We start from the raw sequence: 21,777 nt of genomic DNA on the forward strand, positions 1-21,777 counted from the left end.
TCACAACTGCTCCTAAAAAGTCATGTGAACGAAAGGTCAGACTTCTTTTTTTCTTTCCAGCAAAATACCTTACAGGTGATCTTAAGAGCTTCATTCCGTTATGAATGAATAGTTAAACATCTTCTAAGGTCGGGCATAGATGTAAGGACACCGAAGAACAAAGTGCTGCACCTTAATTCTCATTAAGGTCAAACAGGCCTTTGGAGATCATAATTGCTCCACGGCCAGATGGACTTAAGGTTACACTTAGTCCTCACTCTCCAGAAAAAAGTTATATAATAATACCTTAAAAAGAAAATAAACTATTAATAAATAAGTCGAATTATAAAACGTAAGATCCTAAAGGGTCAGTTAGTTCTGCTGATCAGTGGGTGATGAGGACTGCAATACAGGAGTGGGAGATAACACTAGCATCTGATTTAAGAAAATGAGATGCAATCATCATTGTTTTCAGACTTCAAATGATGTCTGATCTAAGAGAGGACCAAGATCGAGGCACCTGTGTTCTTCCACCTGAGTCTCTACCAGTAGGATGACTGGGCAAGAAATATAAAAACTGATGAGAGTGTGGGGGAACCAGACCTGGAAAAAGTACACTTGACCTTGAACAACACAGGTTCATTAAACTGTGTGTGGGTCCACTTACACACAAACTTTTTTTGGATTAAATACAGTACAGCACTGTAAATGTACCTTCTCTTATGGCTTTAATAACACTCTTTCTCTAACTTTACTGAAAGAATACAGCTTATAATACATGTAACATAAAAAATACGTGTTAGGGCGCCTGGGTGGCTCAGGGGGTTAAAGCCTCTGCCTTCAGCTCAGGTCGTGATCCCAGGGTCCTGGGATTGAGTCCCGCATCGGGCTCTCTGCTCAAGAGGGAGCCTGCTTCCTCCTCTCTCTCTGCCTGCCTCTCTGCCTACTTGTGATCTCTCCCTCTGTCAAATAAAGAAATAAAATCTAAAAACAAACAAACAAACAAACAAAAAACAAAAAAAAAACCCGTGTTAATCAGCTACTGATGTTATTAGTAAGGCTTCTGGTCAAGAGTAGGCTCTTAGTAGTTAATTTAGGGGAAGTGATAGGTTTCTGACTGCAGGTGTTGGTTGCCAAGTGTCAGTGCCCCTAACCTCTGCGTTGTTTAAGGGTCAACTGTGACCAGAAGGGAACCCTCCCAGTCCCTTTATTTCCTAATCTCTCGACCACACTATACTCCTGATTGCTTTATAGCCCCAACCCCTACCCACCCAAATGACTGGGGTCCCAGCTAGCAAGCACAATGAAGATGTCTTACAAATGGATGGTAGGGAATGCACGCTCCTTGATTTGAATGTTTGTCTTAATACATACTTCTGATTTCACATAACATCAAAATAACCATAGTACATCCCAAAGGCCAATTCTTTTGGCACAGAATGCCAGAATAGTGAAAAACAGCAGTGCAATCACTAAATGAGAACCAGTCAAAGAAAGTAAATTCTGTGCTGGATGTATTTTATATCTTTTGGAAAGCAGCTTCTGATGAAACAAGATGGGATCGGGAGGGAGACAAACCATAAGAGACTCTTAATCTCACAAAACAAACTGAGGGTTGCCAGGGGGAGGCAGATAGGGAGAGGGTGGTGGGGTTATGGACACTGGGGAAGGTATGTGCTATGGTGAGTGCTGTGAAGTGTGTAAACCTGGCGATAAACAGACCTGTACCCCCACGGCTAATAATACATTATATGTTAATTAAAAAAAAAAAGAAAGAAAGCAGCTTCTGCTGCTTTGGAAACATTAGCTAATACTGGGAAAGAATTTCTACAAAGAAATTTCTGTTTTTGACAGAAGCAACATGGTTATACATATGGTCAAAGGGTGTACTTTCCTAGAGTCAAGCATTTTAGAAATTATTCAAGAACTATAAAGCCCCCCAAAGAAATATAGTTTAATGCAAGGATAATGTGCTAGTGAAAAATTTAAGGAAGATAAGCACTAACTTGGGGCACTGATGGACTCTCCTTAAAAACAAAACACCCTTCTCCCTGGCCAAAAAATGCAATAATGTATCACCTATTCAAATAACAAACTGGAAATTCTCTACCCCAACTCTTCACCAGAAAATGTATGTCATTCCAACAGATTTAGGTCAACAGCTCCTTCAAATTAAATACAGACGATAAAAATTTACAACCTGCATGATTTTGTATTATTTCTGAGTTGGACTAACTAGCTATATAAGTTAAAAAATAAAAATCAAAAGATGAATTTTATGGAAAAATTTAGAGGAACAAGGTAAACATCTTTTCACCAATTACTTAAAATACCTATAATGGGCAGGGGACAAGACACGAAGGGCATGGGGCTGGGCAGAAGGTCCAGCAAGCAGTGTTCTAGCAAATCATCAATAACTCTTTGCCGAGCTAACTAAAACTAGAAGAGGGCTAAGAGAGGGGAGGGTGTGACGGCAAGAAGAGTTTACGAGACGGCTGCTAATCAGATCTTGTGCAGTCTTATATATTCCGTAAGTAATACGCCTGGGGGGGATGGTAACAGGAAATAATTATAAGACATTTAAAGGAAAGGTACGAACACCTTCTACCTACCTGACAGTGATGTTGTGGGAGTGACGGAAGCGACAGGAATCTGAGGCACAGAAGCACTGGAGAACGAGCTGTAATTAGCAGCGCTCGGTCCGCCGGCGCTGCTGCTGACTCCACTGGCAATTGGAGGTGCTGTGGAAGTTACCGGAGACCCCTTCTCCCTCACATTTGGAGAATTCTCCCATGCCTTGCGTGCAGACTCCATCTACAATAGAATGCACATTTTTTTTTAAAGCAAAAAAACAAAAAACCCACTATGCTAACACAGAATATACATATATACTCATACATACGTGTGTGTATTTTTAAATTCCAAGTATAATCTTCCCCAAAATTGCAAAAATAAAAGATCAAGGCCTAAGGCTTTCAAACCTTTCACTTGTCCCTCTATCTTTGTTCCCTTCCTCTAACTGGGAGACAGTGGGCTGTAATTATGTCTTTAAGGAGAGCTTGTTGACAGCTCTGGCAAAGAAGTCAGCAAAATAGAAAAAGTCACAGCTCCCGTCCCATGAAAATGTAAGTGCCCAGACCACTGGGGCATAAGGACGGAAATGCCATGCCCCTTCAGGACTGACCTAAGGCTCTGCCTCTGGTCAGAAGGGCGCTGAAGGCCCTCCGTGAATTCCCATTCCTTCGATTCTTTCTCTGTGAGGCCGCGATTCTCAATGGCAGAGGACAGGTACCTTTTGTTTAGCTGTTTTATGTTCAGTGTCGTAAAAGGCAAAGTAACCAACCAGATAGGTTTTAGGTTTGGTGCAGTGGAAGTATGCCTTGTTTTACACCCAGACGTCATCAAGCATGTCAGATTGCAATTGTGCACTACAGGTTTTAGCTCGTTTCTTAAAACGTAGACAGATTGGGGTGCCTGGGTAGCTCAGTCGGTTAAGCATCCAGCTCTAGGTTTGAGTTCAAGTCATGATCTCAGGGTTGTGGGGCTGAACCCCGAGTTGGGCTCTGTGCTGGAAATTCTCCCTCTGCTTCTCACCCTGCCTGTGTGGCTCCCCTTTCTAAAATTAATAAATTTATTTTTTAAATGTAGAAAAAGGGGTCCCTGGGTGGCTCAGTCATTAGGCATCTGCCTTCAGCTCAGGCCATGATCCTGGGGTCCCTGGATTGAGCCCCACTTTGGGCTCCCTGCTCAGCAGGAAGCCAGCTTCTCCATCTCCCACTCCCCCTGCTTGTGTTCCCTTTCTCGCGGTGTCTTTGTCAAATAAATAAATAAAATCTTTAAGGAAAAAAAATGTAGAAACAGATCTTACTTTAATCTTATCTAGACCAGTGCTATTCAACAGACATATAAATGCAAATCATGTATAATTTTTCTAATAGCCGCATTCAAAAAAATAAAGAGGTAATACTAATTTTGATATCGCTTCTCAGCCTTCTGGCTAAGATCAAGTGTAATACTAATTTTGATAACGCATTTTATTCAACCCGGTGAATCTACAATTAAAACCTAAAATCAACACAAAAACTGACATTTTAACTTTAAAATATTAACATTTCAGACCCAGTGTCTATTTTATTTTACACTTACAGCACATACTACAACTTGGATTAGCCACATTAAAGTGTTTACTAATGACATGTAGGGCACAGATGTAGGTCCTCAATAGGAAGGAAACTGAAACATAGATTGTGAAGTTTTTACTACTAGCCAAAATACTGGGCTGTGGAAAAAACAAACAAACCACAAGGTAATCTATAAATCTATAAAATTCAGCTACTGAAAAATTAAGTAACAGTTATTAATGCCGTATTTAAGAAGCTGTTGGTCCTTGAAGTACCAACTTTAAAATTTTTACCCTTATTAAATTTTAATTGTAAGAATGAGAAATTGTTACATATCTTCCCTGCTTTCTTGTTAAAATACATGTTACATATAATTTAAGTTTTCCTTAGATGACTAATAACATCACTATAATACCAAAACATGGGACACTTTTAGGTTTGCGTGAGTCTTCTCTTCACAATCACCTTGCTAGTTTCAAATGTGTTTTATTTTAAAACAAGTCTTGGTAAGTTAAAAAAAAAAAAAAATCAACCAATAAAAAAATTTAGGCTAAAGTTAGACAAAATGCAATCTGTACTGAGATTTAATGGTTTAGAGCAGTTTTATAGAGCACACAATGCCTTTTATACTAGTTTTGTCATGCTGGGAATGCATAAATTACAGCTAATCAAACCTGTATAATATACAGGCCACATACATATGGCTTCATTTCATTTCTTCAGCAACAAGGAAATTTAGATTCTATTTTTAGAAATCTAAGAAAACAAGTACAATTATTTAATTATATTAGTTTTCTCCTTGACAAATATACTGTCAGTAAAATCCGTATAATAAAACTTTTCTATACTTTATATATTATCCAAATAGAGAGATGTCAGAAGAAGTAAAGAAACCAGAGAAAGTTTTAAGCTATGAAATCTGATTTAAATTCACTTTAATTCTAAATGTATATTTCTTCTTGGAGTATTAAAAACATTAAGTGAAAGGCAAGGACGAATGGGTTCTTTGAAGAATTAACATCTGGTCTAAAGAAGAATTTATGATCTAGTATTTGCCCATGTGAAACCGGACCAGCCTTGATTAGCACATGGTCGAAACCACACGGAAGACACGGCAGGAAACAGACTGAAATCCTCATTCCAGCGGGAAAACCATAAAGGCTAAGCAGGAACCAGCAGTGAAGAGCCAGACTGGGCAATGATGGGGGCTGACACAAAGCAGAAGTGGTTGTCTCATAAAATTTCCTCTCAAACTTCTAGAAATGAACACTGGCCAACATGTTTCCCCCTCTTGTCAAGGTCATCAGTGATTCACTGTCAACCAATGCACCAGCATTAGGAAATCCTGCTACAGAAGTTAAATACCTGCCAGATTATAAAACTGAACAAACACACCAATGGGATAAACGTGTGCACATTAAAGCATCTTCACTTGAATTTCATGTCCCTTTTTTTAACCACTGACTGATCTGGAGGTGAACAACTGATTTAAAATTCTCTCAAATAACTGTAAAAAAGCATTAGTAACATAGCTCAATATTATAAACACAATAGGAGATTAAAAATAAGCCTGCATTTCTTGATATAAAAAAATGTTGTCTATAATCTCTTTTGCCCTTTTATTCAAAAAGTATCCAACAAAAATCAAATCAAATCAACTTGTATTAATTACCTCTTCGTAAAATATTCTCATTATTACAATGCATTCATTCAATTCACAGAGTTTATAGGAAAGACAGGAAACGAGCAGTCTTACCATTATGGGAACTTGGGATAAACACCAACAACAAACATGTAACACACCAAGCCAGCCAGTTTTACACACAACTAATATATCCAAAAATTAAGGTCTCTAAGAGGAACTCAGTACAAACACAGAATTATGAAAGTGCTTTCCTGTATTTTTAAGACAAAATTCACAGGCATAATAGACCTTCCTTTAAAGTGGTATTAGAAGTTAATAAAATTTTAAGGTATAATTAGACGTAACTCTATTTCCTCAGCTTAGTATTGTCGCTTACCACAAAAACACCAAGAGTATTTCTAACTTATGTCCCCTAGCATGCATCATCAAGGACCTTTAGAGAAGGATGTTGTACATACCTTGAAGGTGAGGCTGAAAGTAGTGGGAGGAGCTGAGGTTAGGCTGGCGCTCTGTTGTATAGTCTCCCTCTTAGGGAGGGGGAGGGTGTTGGGCAAGGGCACCTGTAAAGGTAGGCAACACATATCATAATCTAACTAGGTCTGCTACAAAAGCCCCATTACAGATACTGTTAAAGTCCTCTTCTAAGGGTATTTATTTTTCATGAGAGCCAAAAGGAATATCTGGTTATTTAGAGGTACACTGTGTCTGCATTAGTTGATAATTCTGGACATCTTAGAGAAATACTATCTGCTTTTTTATGCATATAATTACAGAAAAAGAACCTGTCCCAAATACAAGGTATATACTTGAAAGCAGTGCCTCATGTATTTTAATGTGTACAACAGTGACCTGGGCATGTTATTAAAGTGCAGATTCTGGCCAGTGGGTCTGGGGTAAGGCCTGAAACTGTACACTTCAAATGTAGTGATGCTGCTGGTCAGTGGCCAAACACGTGTGGCAAAGCTTTAAGGAATGTAATTTCCACGTCGAAGGGATCCACAGATTCTTTCAGAAGCATTTAACATGATACTGTAATTATTCAGAAATTAACCTCTTTCCTGCAATACAGTCTACATTCTTATAACTACAATCAAGAACAAAATTAAAATCAGGAGCAAAGTACAGAATATATCACCACCTTGTTACACTAAGCAAACCGTGTTCGCTATAGTTATAACATGATTATGGCAAATATTTTTAGAAACATGAAGATATTAGAAACTCACTAACCAAATCTCTTTTTTCCTTTAAGTCTCTGGATCTTGAAATTTTATTATGTACTACTGTATGACTGATTTTAATGGTTCACTTAGTTATTCAGATAAAGTGACTGAGACGCTTGGAGGTTTTAAGATAATCACGTTGTGGTACTATGGAGTATCTAACAGAGACTGATAATACTATGGGCTATTGGATGGAGATTATTTTAAATACAAATCTTTAAAATAGCTGTGCTAGGAATAATAAAAAACACCACCTTCATTTAGATCTTTACGACACTCAGTATTCAAAATGATTGGGTATAGATAACACTAAGCAATAAACAACCAGCTAAAAATCCTTAGAAGGTACTTTAAGTTTTGATAAGGGGAATAAGTCTTTATCAAGAATGATTTTTTCAAAAGACAAAAGTTCTGTGCATAAAATGGAACCCTTAACCACACTAAGGAGTGAAAAAGGAACATTTCAAAAGGTCCTAAAATTTTCCCATGCAGAACATTTGTGTTTAACAACTACATTAATCAAATTCAGAATCACCACCGCACTCGGCAGAAATTCGCGGCACTGTGCGATCACTGCAGACTGAGGACCATCTGTAACGCTCCCTGCCCCAAGATGGATACTCCTGTTTTCAAACATGCTCTGGATACACAACTAAAAATAAAATGTAGACTATTTGCTTAGACACAAGCCTGGGTCTCTCCCCTTCAGTGGTCCTGCATGCACAAGTCACACTACATTTTAATTAGATTACATAGAAACCACTCAAACACTGAAATGGGTATTTCCAATGATATTGAAGGGTTCTGAGAATAATCTTTCTTTCCTTACTTGTATTTCATAAATCACATTTTTAGAGGGTGATTTGGCAGAAAGCATCATATACTCTGTATTTTCTAAATGAGAAAAGGCACGATTTAAGTAAAATTAAACTCCGAGATATTACTGATTCAGTATTTGATAATCAACATAGTGCCACTGACTCCCTGATAACTGACAGGGAGTCTTTCTGTCCTTCTCAAATTTCCCATTACTTTTTTTCCCCTTTTTCAAAAAATTAACATGTAATGTATTATTTGTTTCAGAGGTGCAGGTCTGTGATTCATCGGTCTTACACAGTTCACAGAGCTCACCACAGCACATACCCTCCCTACTTATGGGAAGTTAAATAAATTTCAGACTTCCTCCAAAGCGTGGGGGGAAAGGGTCTGGCAGGACAAGTAAAGCTCCGTTATATCTGTGAGCTGGACAGATTATATTAATCAGCTCTCCTACAAAGCTCTCCTGCCATGAAAAAAAAATGTGTGACATAGTCGCTTCTTTTTTCCTCAGTCCTCACGTCCTACAGCCCGACTAAAGTTGGATTAAATGATTCCTAAATAACCTCACCTCTCTACAATTCTATACTTGATGACAGAAAGAAAAGACAGCATAGGAAAAACACTGTAAGGCATATGATTTTTGTTCTCAAAATGACAGTTAAAGCCCTTTGTGAGAAACCTTTAAATATATCCATGGAGGAGATTTTTGAAAAGAATGAGCTTCTGCTCATTACAGAGAGCTTTATATAAAAGGGAGAGCAGCTGACCAAATTTCTACCACACCTGCCTTCTAAACCAAGGGCCATACATGTACCTGCTAACACGCTCCTCTACACAGAGGGTTAGCGAACGTGTCTGGATTTACAATTTTTCACTTGTCAGTCAATGATCTAGGCAAAGCGATCGACTGTACTGCCTTAACATAATCCTGAATTGTAACATAGTTGTTCTGAAGAACTACAGTCTAAAATTTTACATGGCTTACTACCACTTTTTAACACAGCATTTAAGAGTTCCTGAAGCTACATACACATTACAGTTCAGACTTCACAACAGGATTCTTGCTAAGGCACAGAAAAAAAAAAGTTTTTTTTAGGTCAAAAAGAAATCCCTAAATTCTTGGCAACACCCTGATTGCTTTCTGTATTGAGGGAGTTTTCACTGCACTGTAAGAAGGTTTCATTTAAGAACAAAATTATCAATAAAATAAATTACTGAACTTGCAGAATGTGGATGGGAAGAACAAAAATTCTTACCAAACCAGGTTAACAGGATTAGTACTTACAAAACTGAGCCTAAGTTTTGACTATTTTTGCTAATTATTAGTGCTTCAAAATGCAAGTTCACTACAGCCCTTTCCCAGAGAAGAATTAAATACTGGTCACACACAATGTATTAGATAATAACAGCCAGGTTCCTAACCACACTTTTCACATTTGAGGTTGATTACTTACATTATTAACCAAAGTATCCTCCATCTTTGCATTATTAGTAGCCACAGTGTTGGGCAGAGAAGAGGAAGGTGTAGTATAGTCTGTCACAGACTCCTGTGGAGTAGCAATAGAAAAAAATACATTGTAAACTAAATTAATGACTCACTTTCTAATGGCAGCCTAATAGCTGTAAAGTTGGTCTGGAGGAAAGCCGGAGAGGAGAACAGATCTTAAGACTCAACTGACTCAAATCTTAAAAGACCAACACTGTGATGAAAGAAATGTGGACTCATCATGGAAGTGGTAACCTTTCAGCTGCCGGGTCCTGTACATTTTTTTTAAATGCATTGCTGTATTGTATGTCAACTATACTTCAATTAAAACATTTTTTAAAAATTTAAATACAGGGACTCCTGAGTGGCTCAGTGGGTTAAAGCCTCTGCCTGTGGCTCAGGGTCCTGGGACTGAGTCCTGCATCAGGCTCTCTGCTCATCAGGAAGCCTGCTTCCCCCACCTCTGCCTGCCTCTCTGCCTACTTGTGATTTCTGTCAAATAAATAAATAAAATCTTTAAAATATATATATACACATTGCACTGTACTAGGAGGCTGCCAAAAGTACCAACTATTTAATTCAGTGGGTTACTAAAAGAACTCTGTGTGGCTCATAATTTATAGCTTACTTTCAACTACTGATTTTTTATTCTCTTCAAAATACAACACAGATAAATGAATGTCAAGATGGCAGTTGCTGCAATTAGATTTTAGGATAAATTTATCATCATGAATCTCTTCTTTAAATATGGCAGAGGTGGATAGTAAGAGTTTTTTATTTACATATATTGTTTATATAGCAATTAAAAGAGAAAAATAGTCAAATAACATTAAAGTTCCTACTTACCTTTCTTTTCAATATGTACCAGAGTGAACATAAAATGGCAGATATAAATTTCGCTATTCCCACACATGTTAGTCCACATAAGTCACTCAGTGTATCTTTTGCATCTTACCTTAATGATTATTTTTAAAGATATGCACTTTTCATTCAATGTGGTCCCTAAATTCAAGTCAGTTATTTCCTCTGGTGCTCAACCAATGAAACAATGATCTATTCCAACCCTGGAAGAAAACTGCCTATACTGCAGTTACTGAAAATTTACTCTTAGTTCCTGACTTGAAAATCTCACTAGTGGGCAAGATAAGACACCACTGTAACTCCACTAACAAAATAAAAATCTAGAGCAATCTTTCCAAAGCCTGTAAACCCAAGAAAAATCATTCTAATCCTATATACATATTTTTCACTTCAAACTGTAAGAGTACAGATTTTCACAGGTGCCTGGGTGGCTCAGTGGGTTAAGGCCCAGCCTTAAGCTCAGGTCGTGATCTCAGGGTCCTGGGATCCAGGCCGCATCGGGCTCTCCGTTCAGCGGGGAGCCTGCTCCCCCCCCCCCCGCCCGCCTACTTGTGCTCTCTCTGTCAAATAAATAAATAAATAATCTTAAAAAAAATAAAAAGTATGGATTTTCACATGAAGAAATATTTTACTTTAAGAAATTTCTTTAGACCACAAATGTGTACGATGAAATAAAACATTCTCTGCAAAAATAATCACCCAGATATTTTACAGAATTCTATGCCTCAAGCCAAAATAAAAGAAAGAGGAGAACAGGAAGAACGAGTGCTGCTCCTATTTCCCCACTCCCTTTTAACGTGGTCTGCACCACCCGAACCCGTGGCCACCGCGTGCTGCCTACCTTCACGTCAGCGCCGTACTCTGTGGACGACACCGAAAGCATCGCTCCTATTTCCGTAGACATTTCCGCAACGGCTTTGCTTTCCTTGGTTGTTACCGGGTCTGGGCTTCTGACTGCAGCGGGGCTTGGTTTCTCTTGTCCTTCTGGCTCCACCTGTTGGGCATCTTTTACTTTTCTATTTTTTAATGAACGTTCTTTTCCAATAGGACCTGGTTTATGTTCTTTATTTTCTACCGGACTCAAATCTGGAAGCTAAAAATTCAGTGCTTATGACAAAAAGGTATTATGATCAAAGACACTCACTGAAAACTAAATTCAATTTCAAAACCACCACTAGCTGTCCCACTAAAGTGTCAGTGGCTTTCATACAGTTCTACCTGGATGGAGTATGAATTATAATCTACCTTCTGGGCTTTGATAGGGCCCGCCCGTGGCTGTTTCTGCCGCTGTTCTTTAGGTTCCGCTATCTTGTCAGTCGTTTTTTCCGAGAGTACAGGCACAATTTCATTTTCATTCCCATTCGAAGCTGGAGCACCAAACTGAATTGTGTCAATTCCAATTTCAACTCCACTTTCTTGACCATTTTTTGTTCCCTAGAAAGAGTATTTTAAAACTTGCTTATCTAAGCAAACAGAATTCAAATATGACTGAATGATGTAGTAGCCTGTATTTCAATAGTACAACGGGAGGATCTATGTATTAATGGACACTGATCATGTTTTGAGAAACTTTCCTTTAGCCACTACTGATCTGTACCAAAAAGGAGTAAAATGAAAACTAGGAGAACATTTAAGTTTTGATTTATTTATTTTTAAAGGTTTATTTATCTGAGAGAGACACACAGACCACACTTGCACGAAAACAGGAGTCGGGGGAGCAGCCGAGGGAGAGGGAGGAAGACAGAAGCAGACTCTAAACTGAGCAGGGAGCCCGGTGACACCAGGATCCAGAGACCACGACCTGAGCTGAAATCAAGAGCCAGACGCTCAACTGACTGAGCCACCAAGGCCCCCAAGACTTAAATTTTTGAAATCCTGGCTTAATGTGTCATGAGTTTCACCATGAGCAAATAGCCTCAAGCTGTTTGCTCCTTTAAGACAAAAGTAAAAGCAACAAAGATAGCACCAGCAACAAATCAACAGATGAATGAACGAGGGAGAGAAGATAGCAACACCAGTGTCACCTACTTTTAAAAAATTTTTTAATAATTTTTAAAAAAGATTTTATTTATTTATTTGACAGAGAAGTAGGCAGAGAGGCAGGCGAAGCAGCCTCCCCGCTGAGCAGAGAGCCTGATGATGATGCGGGGCTCCATCCCAAGACCCTGAGATCATGACCTGGGGCAAAGACAGAGGCTTAACCCATTAAGCCACCCAGGCATCCCCAGTGTCACCTACTTTTAAAAAAGTATACACGGAAATAAAATGAAAACAATGTCCATTAAAATACTCTGTGATTGGTAATGAAGTGCACACACCTTAAGAATCTAATTAAACTGTTAATTTATGTGGCATCTTCTTTGTGCTAGGCACTGATCCAGATAGACTCTAAGAATCTAACTTGCAGAAGTTGCATTATAGTGAATGGAGAAAATGAACAACTAGAAAATCAAATGAGGGATATGCAAAAATCAAAGTATGCTTAAGCCACTTGAGATTGATAGAAAAAGGTCCTGAGGACATCACACTGAGACTCAATCTACAAGACAAAATCAGCAGGAAGCGATTCTGGCTGAGCAAACACCTCCTGCAGAGGTTAAGAATTAAAAAGAAAAAAAAAAAAAGTTTAGTGAGGCTGGAACATGGCAGGTATTAAAAGCAGTAGTAGAAAATGAACTAAGAGAAAGCTAGACAATACAATTTTATAAGCCAGAGGTGTTTGTAACAATTACTTAACATTTTCAGAAATAAACAGACAAAACTTGGGACAAAGTTTAACTTCAGGCTTTGGTCTCATAATCATATCATTGCTTCGTATTAGTTTCAGCATCCCTGAACTCAGAGTATCAATTACTGTGTAAGGTTACTATTAAATTTATCAGTGTAACAATGTCAACATTATGGACAGGCCATGTCATTCAAACTTATTTTTAGTATCTGAACATTCTCTTTTAAATACAGGCAAACATTACTTATGTAACTTAGAATAAAAATCTCTATTTGCTTTAGTCAATGCTGAAATTCTGTAGATAGTTCAGTATAAATGTACAGTTAGTATCAGAAAAGTGAAACCGTAATCAAACCCACTGACTATGTAGAGAAACAAGGAGTTACAAATAGTTCAAAGAAATTAAAAAATAGGCAGACAGTTAATAGAACTAGTAGAGAATGTTAGTTTTAGGAAAAATACTGTATCCTTTGAAACAAAAAAAGTGTACAAAATACACATAACACAAGGAAGGATAATAGAGCTCAGATCATATATTATCAATCTTTGTGAGACTATCCAGTGTATCTAACACTCACTGCACTGAACAAAACAATCACTAAGGAATGTATTTCACTAGAGTAATTTAAGAAGTCCCACCAAGGAATACCTTCCATTCTTTGAAATGAATTAAAACTGAAACGTAACTTTGCTAGCTCTGAAGCTCACCATGAGGCAATATTCCAAAATCATGCGCAATGAACGTCCACCAAAAAACAATCACATTTTACCCAGAAAACATAAAGAACACAGAGAGGATGAAGAAAGATGTGTGTGAGAAAGATGAGATCCCACCAAAGTAATTTCCTTCTCCAACCGGCTGAAGGCAGATGTGAGCATTCTTTCAGTATTGCAAACCCGTAGTAGAACCTTCCCAACAGAAATCTGGCAGCTGAGAGTGCTGAGAAATCATTATTCCTATACCGTCAATTTAAAAACTGGGACTAGACATTTAAATAAATTCATTAAATCCAGTGCACCCATCCAAAACAAAGAAACAAGCTTTCCACTTCATCCTTCACTATCAGCATGACATACCTATGTAAGAAATGCTACACTTAATCCTGGTGTCAACACCAACAGGCAGAAGAAAAATGACTAAACGGAGGATCCTAAACACTGAATGTAGTGATTCCGTATTTTACTTGAGATCCCTGTAGAACTTTTTTTTTTTTTAAAGATTTTATTTATTTATTTGACAGATCACAAGTAGGCAAGAGAGGCAGGCAGGGAGAGAGAGGAGGAAGCAGGCTCCCCGCCAAGCAGAGAGCCCGATGTGGGGCTCGATCCCAGGACCCTGGGATCATGACCTGAGCCGAAAGCAGAGGCTTTAACCCACTGAGCCACCCAGGCGCCCCCCTGTAGAACTTTTAAAACAGCTGCTGAGGTCTTCTCCAGACCTAAGTCAAAAAGCTGAAGTGGGGCAGGGGCAGCAGGAAGACTTCTTGAACGACGTCTTTAAATTTTTAAAAAACTGTACTTTTTATCTATTGTCACGTGTCTCTGCTCCCCCTCACAGCCAAACTACTTTCTCTAAGTTCTCTATATGCATCTTTCCTCCCACTTTCTCTTACATTCGCTCTAACCAGGCTTTTGTGCCTCCTGCCCCGCGGACACTGCTCTTGTCAAAGTCACCAGGGACCACATTATCAGCTCCAGTTCTCAGGCCTAACTTACCTGACCACCCAGCAGACTCTGACACACTTAATTTCTTCCTCCTTTCAACTCACCCTTCATTGAGATTTGAGAACCCTTTTCCCACCCCCACATGGCCAAATGGGAAAGGCTTAGGACTTAGCCTCGGATTTTCTTCTCTCTTCTAACCACTCTTCCTTGGTGGTCTCATTCAACTCACTCATTTTAAGCCCATCTAATCAACAGCTGTGAAATTCAGGTCTCCAAACTAGATCATCTCCAATGAACTACAGACTCTTCCATCTAACAACCTACCCAGCAGCTCCACTTAGATGTGTAAGGAACACTCTGAACCTAACAACATGCCCCTTATATTCTCCCTCACTGCAGATCCATATTATAGCTTCCAATCACGATTGATGACAACTCTATTCTTCTTGCTCCTCAAGTCAAAAACTTGGGAGATAAATCGTGTTCTTTTTTACATACTGTTTATTTTTTCTTTAAGATTTTATTTATTTATTTGACAGAGATCACAAGTAGGCAGAGACGCAGGCAGAGAGAGAGGGGGAAGCAGACTCCCCGCTGAGCAGAGAACCCGATGCAGGGCTCGATCCCAGGACTCCGGGATCACGACCTGAGCCAAAGGCAGAGGCTTTAACCCACTGAGCCACCCAGGCGCCCCACACATACTATGTTTAATCGCTCAGTATTTGTCAGCTCTACCTTCAAGTCTTCTTATCACCTTTAATGCCATCTCCCTGGTCTAAGTTACCATTATTTGATTATTATGACACCATCCTACCTTCTACTCGTTGCCATCCACGGACTAGTCTTAACTCAGAATCATCATCTGAGAAAAAGTCAGGTCCTGCTATTCTTGTGCTCAACACTACTTACTGTGTTCCTACACCTCCCCGAGGCCCAGTACGGTCGATGCTCCGTTATCCCTCCCTCCAGCTTCATCTGCTCTCTTTCCATCCCCTAACTTCACTACAGCCACACAGAACTCCCTGATCTTTCCCAAACGCACCAGCCATGCCTCTCTCTTGGGGCCTCTGTATTTGTTAGTCTCTGAACCAAGAATTCACTCTTCCTCAGAAATTTCAGTAGCATGCTCTCTGATCAAACATCACCTAAGGGGCACATCTTGGCCAACCTATTTTAAATTGTCTCCAGATCCCTTGAGAAACTTCTTAGGTACCTTCCCTACTTTGCTTTCCTCCTCAGCACTGACCCATTTAACAGTAGATGGTATTTATTAGTGGCTCACCCCTCCCCCCACCCCATCTACAACGGAAGCCCCCTGACTGCAGAGCTTTTTGTCCATTTTTATCACACTCTCTCCCTGTTTTGTAAGCCCATGTGTTAGAAAACTGCCTGGTATATCACACGTGCTCAAGAAATTTTTGTTCAATGAGTAAGTGAAAAACTGCTAACTTACCAACACTGCACATTCGAGAAATTATGTTGAACTTCCTGTAAACTCTGCTTCTAAGTAATGATATTGTCTAATTATTCAAGCTAAAAACATGGTAGAAAAGTCAAAAAAGTAGTAACTGCACTTTATTCTCTGTATCACAAGCATTTTTTTTTTTCACAAGCACTTTTACTGAGACTTGAATTAAAAAAATGTTAACCTTGTTATGTCTAAAGGTGAAAAGCAGCCTCTATAGGTAGAGCTCCAGCAGCAATAATATCACTTGGGAACTTGTTAGACATGTACTTGGGCCTCAGTCAGACCTAATGAGACGGAAGCGCCGGGCAGGAGTCTCAGCAATCTACTCTAACAAGCTGCCCAAGGTGACCGTGACGCACACTCAAGTGTGAGAAACTATGGAAGGAAACTGCTACGCTAACACCGCCAAGGCCACTGTGAAGTCCACTCCTACCTCTGATGAAGCAGCTGATCCAAACGACGTTAGGGGCTTATTCCACGCACTGACTGACGGAGGCTGTGGTGGACTAATGGGACCCACTGGAAAGAAGAAATCATGGGAAACGCAACCATTAAAATTTAGAGGCTAATAATCCCTAAGGTACTTAACCTTTTCCTTTAATGGCAGCTAGACAACAAAAAGAAGATTTTTACAATACACTTAGAGACAAATATAAGCTCCCCCAGCAAACAGTGTATTTTTTTAATCAACACAAAATCGTGCCCATAAAATATGCCATTAAAAGTATAAGACATCTGCTCTAGAAACAAAGGTTTTAAAAAAAGAAGTGAAGAGAAAAATTACTATTACTGCTTCTTCCTAAAAAAAAAAGGAAGTGGCTAGGAAAAAACATACCGAGTACACAAATACAACTGGAAACAAACCCCAACATTCTCATGCCATACCCCATCCTTCACTTCTCTGGTGAACTTACACTTCTTTGAGATGTCATTCAGCACAGCTGGTGGGGCCACCTTGTTATCCCATAATTCAGTTGTCAATGTGCCATGTGACTGTGAGGTCTGGATGGACTTTCCCGTGGCTACGTAATCCGTGCCGTTAGGCGTCTGAGCCGAAGGTAGTCTAATCGAAGGTGGTGGCTGTTTTGAAGACTGGGTTGTCTGTAGTGGGCTCTGGACTGGTTTATGAGTCTGTCCCTGAGTCTGGGCTGGTGCACTGGGGGCTGGGGCAGGGACTGGGACCAGGGCTGGGGCTGAAGCTGGGGCAGCGACTAGGGTAGGTGCTGGGGCTGGGGTCGGGGTTGGAACAGGGGCTGGGGTGGCCGGCGCGGGGGCTCCTGGGGCTGAGGCGGCTGGGGTGGGAGCTGAAGCTGAAGTTGGGGCTAGGGCTGAAGCGAGGATAGGAACTGAGGCTGAGGCAAGGATGGGGACAGAGGCTGGGGATGAAGCTGAGGTTAGGACAGGGTTTGGAGCTGGAGCTGAAGAAGAGACTGTGGCTGCAGCGGAGGTGGAGGGCGGAAGTGGGGTTGAGGCTGAGGTCGGGAGAGGAGCTGACGCCGAGGTGAGGACTGGGGCTGGGGCTGAGGCCGGAGCCGGGGCCGGGACTGAGGCCGGGGCCTGCTGAGTTCCCGTAGCCTGCTTTTTGGCAAACCGTGGAGGAAGCTTCGAAGTCTGACTTCTTCCTTTCTCATTTGCATTCTTTTTGTTCCAGACCTTAAAAAATTGGTAGGAACCATTTTTGTCAATAATGTAACTGAAAGAACAGTTCATGAGTACAGTCTCTGACAAGATCTACTAGTTTAGCTCCTTTACTTTTCAAAATAGGTACTCAACAGAGCAAAAATGTCAAGGCTGCTAAGGAGACTTTAAGTTATGAAAACCAAGATGCTACGGGGAGAAAATGACGAATATGTATTATACATTCTTCATAAATGGTTCCACAATCTCTCCTCCATAATTCTAAAATTTAAATATTGGAAGGAATTTCTCAATGAATTCATTTGGCAGCAAAATCTGACCCAATCTGACAAAAAGCTACTTACCAACTTCACTCATGTTTACCACAGAAACATTCATCTGTGGGTGTTGCGCTATACAGGATTTATGCACTATTTTTACCTTCCAAAATAAATGAATAAACAAACAAATGAATCAATGAATGACTGCTAAAAATATCTAGTCCCAGGGTCTATATTTGATTGAACTTAGAAGTACCGCTCACATAAGATTTTTATAGTGTTTCTTTGTTTTTGAGGCTTTTCATCCTTTAGGGCTTGTTATCGCTATTATCTATGTATTTTACTTATTTTTATCCTGTGTCGGCATTTAGCAAAATGGGTGTTTGCGTTGATTTAAATGGAATAACTAATATTGATTCATTCTGTGTGTTTAAATGAACTAATTTAGATTATAATAAAAATCTTTGTAGGTAAAGAATCTGTAATTTATTAGATCATGGCAGCTGTCCTCATTAGATTTCCAAGATAACTTAAAATTAACTCTAACTCTGATAAGATGACCAGAACTGAAAAATGAATTCTTGAATTAAAGTGAAGATGTGAGCTACAGTGACTATATTCTATTTAAAATTTACCTCAATTCTGGGTAAAAAGCTTAAAGTTGTGAAAATAAAGTCATTCTGAACACTTGAATAAATGTAACCTTGACATTATAGATGGAGAGAGACCGTAACTACTTGTTACTATATTCTAGGCAACCATGTAAATAACTAGTAACAAACTAAAACACTAAACCTGTATGATTTGTTCTTCCTTCTTTCGACGTTCTTCATCCTGTAAACGTTTTTGTTGTTTTTTGGAAACCACTTCAGTAAAACCGTCATCATTCAAATTTGACTGGGGGTCTTCAACTACTGTTACTTCAGGATGGTCATCAATTATAACAACACCTATGGGTATAGGAAAAGATTTAAAATGCTATGTATTTTTTCAACTGAAAAGATAAACAGAAACGTTTAGTTCAGTAGCAATTAAAAAAAGAAAAAAAGACAAGACAAAAACCTAGTTCTTATAATTCACATTATAACCCAATTCACATACCACACAATGGCCATTTAATAGTAAGATTTGAAAAGAATACACAGACATAAAAAAAGATTCCCATAAACAAGCTTTAAAAAAGTCGTCTGACTTTTTGAAGTGCTTCGAATGATATTTATCTTTCTTTCCTTCAGTAATATAGCAGTGATGTCTTTTATAAGTCAGTATCAAAAAACAAAACAAACACAACTTAGTATCATCCATACTATCTTAGTCGAATTGCTTAACCTCTACTTTCCCAGCATCAGATCTGTATTGTGCTATAAAGATCTACACAGCACTTTACTTCATTTGCATCTAACCATTCTAAGAGGTGGGTATTACTACTGTTTCACCTTTTTAAGGATGAAATAAACTCTGGGAAGCCGATATGCTAAAGGAGAGTTGGTGAATAACCAAGCTGGTCTTATGACTCTAAATAACTACTCAATGTAGACCACTTGTTTACAGTATATAGTTGTTAAAAATAAATGAAATATATGTGAAAGTTCTATATGAACATAAAATGGCATAGATATACAAATGTTGTAATAACCTAGCAGATGAATAACTCAAGACGTATCTTCAACTCACTGTCCAACTAACAATTATTCAGCCTATCTTCTTAAAATCATACAACCCAGGGGTGCCTGGGTGGCTCAGTGGGTAAAAGCCTCTGCCTTTAGCTCGGGTCATGATCCCAGGGTCCTGGGATCGAGCACCGCATCAGGCTCTCTGCTTAGTGGGGAGCCTGCTTCCTCCTCTCTCTCTCTCTCTCCCTCTCTCTGTCTCTCTGCCTACTTGTGATCTCTGTCAAATAAATAAAAATCTTAAAAGAAAAAATCATACAACCCAGTGAATATAAGAAATCTAGATCCCTTAAATTTAATGTTTAAAAGCAAAACTAAAATAGTCCAGGCAATGAAACTTGTGGCTGCAAGTATGATGTTTCCAAAATAAATATAAGAAAAGGGTGAGGCAATTCAGATAAATTATTCCAATTTTGCAAATACTATACATCTTAACTGGGGAACACACAATAAAATTAGTTACTTGCTTGGGAATGGTACATACACATACAACTTAGGATGGTGATAACTTGTGAGGGATGGCAAAAGAGTATTATTACAGAGTAGTTCATAGAGAATCCACCTGAAAACAATTCTCTCTAAATAGCTAAAAATGTGCATTTATGCAAACAATGACAAGAAAACAAATCATAAATATTAAAACTGGCTTCACTCCTTTAAAAAAAAAAAAGATTTATTTATGAGAGAGAGAGAGAAAGGGTGCACACGGCACGTGCAAACAGGGAGAGGGAGAGAGACAAGCAGACGTTGTGCTCAGTGCAGAGCTCCAGAAGGCTCAATTTCAGGACCCTGAGATCATGACCTGAGCCAAAATCAAGAGTTCATGCTTAACGGAATGAGCCCCCCAGGCACCCCTGAATTCCACTGGTAAAGTTATTTGGGAAGACAATGTTTTGTGGACTTCTGTAATCTTCATTTGCCATTTTAGAAATGTGGAGTTTAAACTCTCCTTTCTCTATGGACCACCATAAGGCTGGCATCCAAGCTTGCCATGGGTCTACTCTGTTCTCTGAATCAGGGCTCTCCAATGTCAGCACTGCCAGCACCAGGGTGCCCACCCTGTGCACTCTCGGATGCTTAGCAGCGTCCCTGACCTACACCTACTAGTCTGTCAGCAGCAGCGAGCCCCACGGTGTGACAATCAAAACTGTCTCCAGAGATTGCTGAGTGGCCGCTGGGGTACAGAAGCCCTCCTGCTGAGAACGACTGCTCCACATAATCGAATTAAAAATTCTGAAATGCGCAATTAAGCTAAGTTTCTTTCTTTCCCATGTGAATCCTAAAAGGGTATTCTAGAACAACAGTTCTCAAACATTTGTGTGCATCAGAATTACTGGACAACTTCATTAAAACACAGACTGCTCCAAGGCTTTCTGATTCAGCAGGTCTGAGGTAGGGGCCAAGATTCTGAATTTCTTACAAATTTCTAGGTGATACTGATGGTCTGGGGACCACACGTTGAGAACGACCGGCCTAGAAATAATACTGCCAAGGTCCTGAGCCCAAATCAAACTTTGTAAATTTAAATAACCATTAACTAGATGAAAATTCTCATCTTTATTTTTAATACTGGAATAGTAGTACCTAACCTAACTTTCCCAATAAAACTTTCTGTCTGGTCTTAGTACATCTCAATTTTACACAGTATTTCCAGCTTAAGTCTATCTGAATGAATGGCAAACAGTGCATTTTTACATGTTTAAGTGCCTTCTCATACATACTCCTTGTTAACTTCTACAACAAATCTTTTCTTGTTGCTTGTGTTAACCCTTTGCATTTCATATCCTGTTACTTCACGGCTACTGAAAGTACTTAACCAGACCAACGCTGCCTCCCATTCTAGTATGCTCTAGTACCGTATCTGAGATAGCAATTTTATCAAGGGCATAAGTCACTGAGGTTGACATTTCTTTCACAGAAGGTAAAGCACACGCACAGATAGACTTAAGCATCCTCTTTAGTCGTCTATGCTTTCCTACACCTGTTTGCAAGGTGGGTGGTTAATTTTCTCCTTTTCTATGAAGAATAGTGAAACCCTGCAGATTATCTTTAATGAGAACTTTATCAAACATTCAAGGCTGGGCTAAAAAACTGGTGTTATTTTACTTCATCATATCAGTTAGTGATTTCATAATCAGCCTGTATCTTGACCTTGAAGGTCCAATTCTTTCTCTAATGACTTTATTATAGTATCAACTCAAATACAACAGATAA

The 21,777-nt window shown here is 39.2% G+C and overlaps 1 protein-coding gene across 13 annotated transcripts in view; it reads right to left on the minus strand.

The window, feature by feature from the left end:
• Nucleotides 1-21,777, minus strand: part of PRRC2C (proline rich coiled-coil 2C) — a 100,974-nt gene that overhangs the window by 12,980 nt on the left and 66,217 nt on the right. For all 13 annotated transcript variants that reach the window (XM_080824244.1, XM_080824240.1, XM_080824234.1 and 10 more), the window contains exons 18-25: nt 18,689-18,843; nt 16,910-17,648; nt 16,429-16,514; nt 11,380-11,568; nt 10,976-11,227; nt 9,242-9,334; nt 6,204-6,305; nt 2,592-2,793 (exon numbers count right to left, since the gene is read on the minus strand). In XM_080824244.1, coding sequence (XP_080680370.1) covers nt 2,592-2,793; nt 6,204-6,305; nt 9,242-9,334; nt 10,976-11,227; nt 11,380-11,568; nt 16,429-16,514; nt 16,910-17,648; nt 18,689-18,843 — 1,818 coding nt within the window. The remainder of the gene's footprint in view (nt 1-2,591; nt 2,794-6,203; nt 6,306-9,241; nt 9,335-10,975; nt 11,228-11,379; nt 11,569-16,428; nt 16,515-16,909; nt 17,649-18,688; nt 18,844-21,777) is intronic.

Source organism: Martes martes (genome assembly GCF_963455335.1).
Source record: "Martes martes genome assembly, chromosome: 15".
In the NCBI taxonomy this organism is placed as follows: Eukaryota; Metazoa; Chordata; class Mammalia; order Carnivora; family Mustelidae; genus Martes; species Martes martes.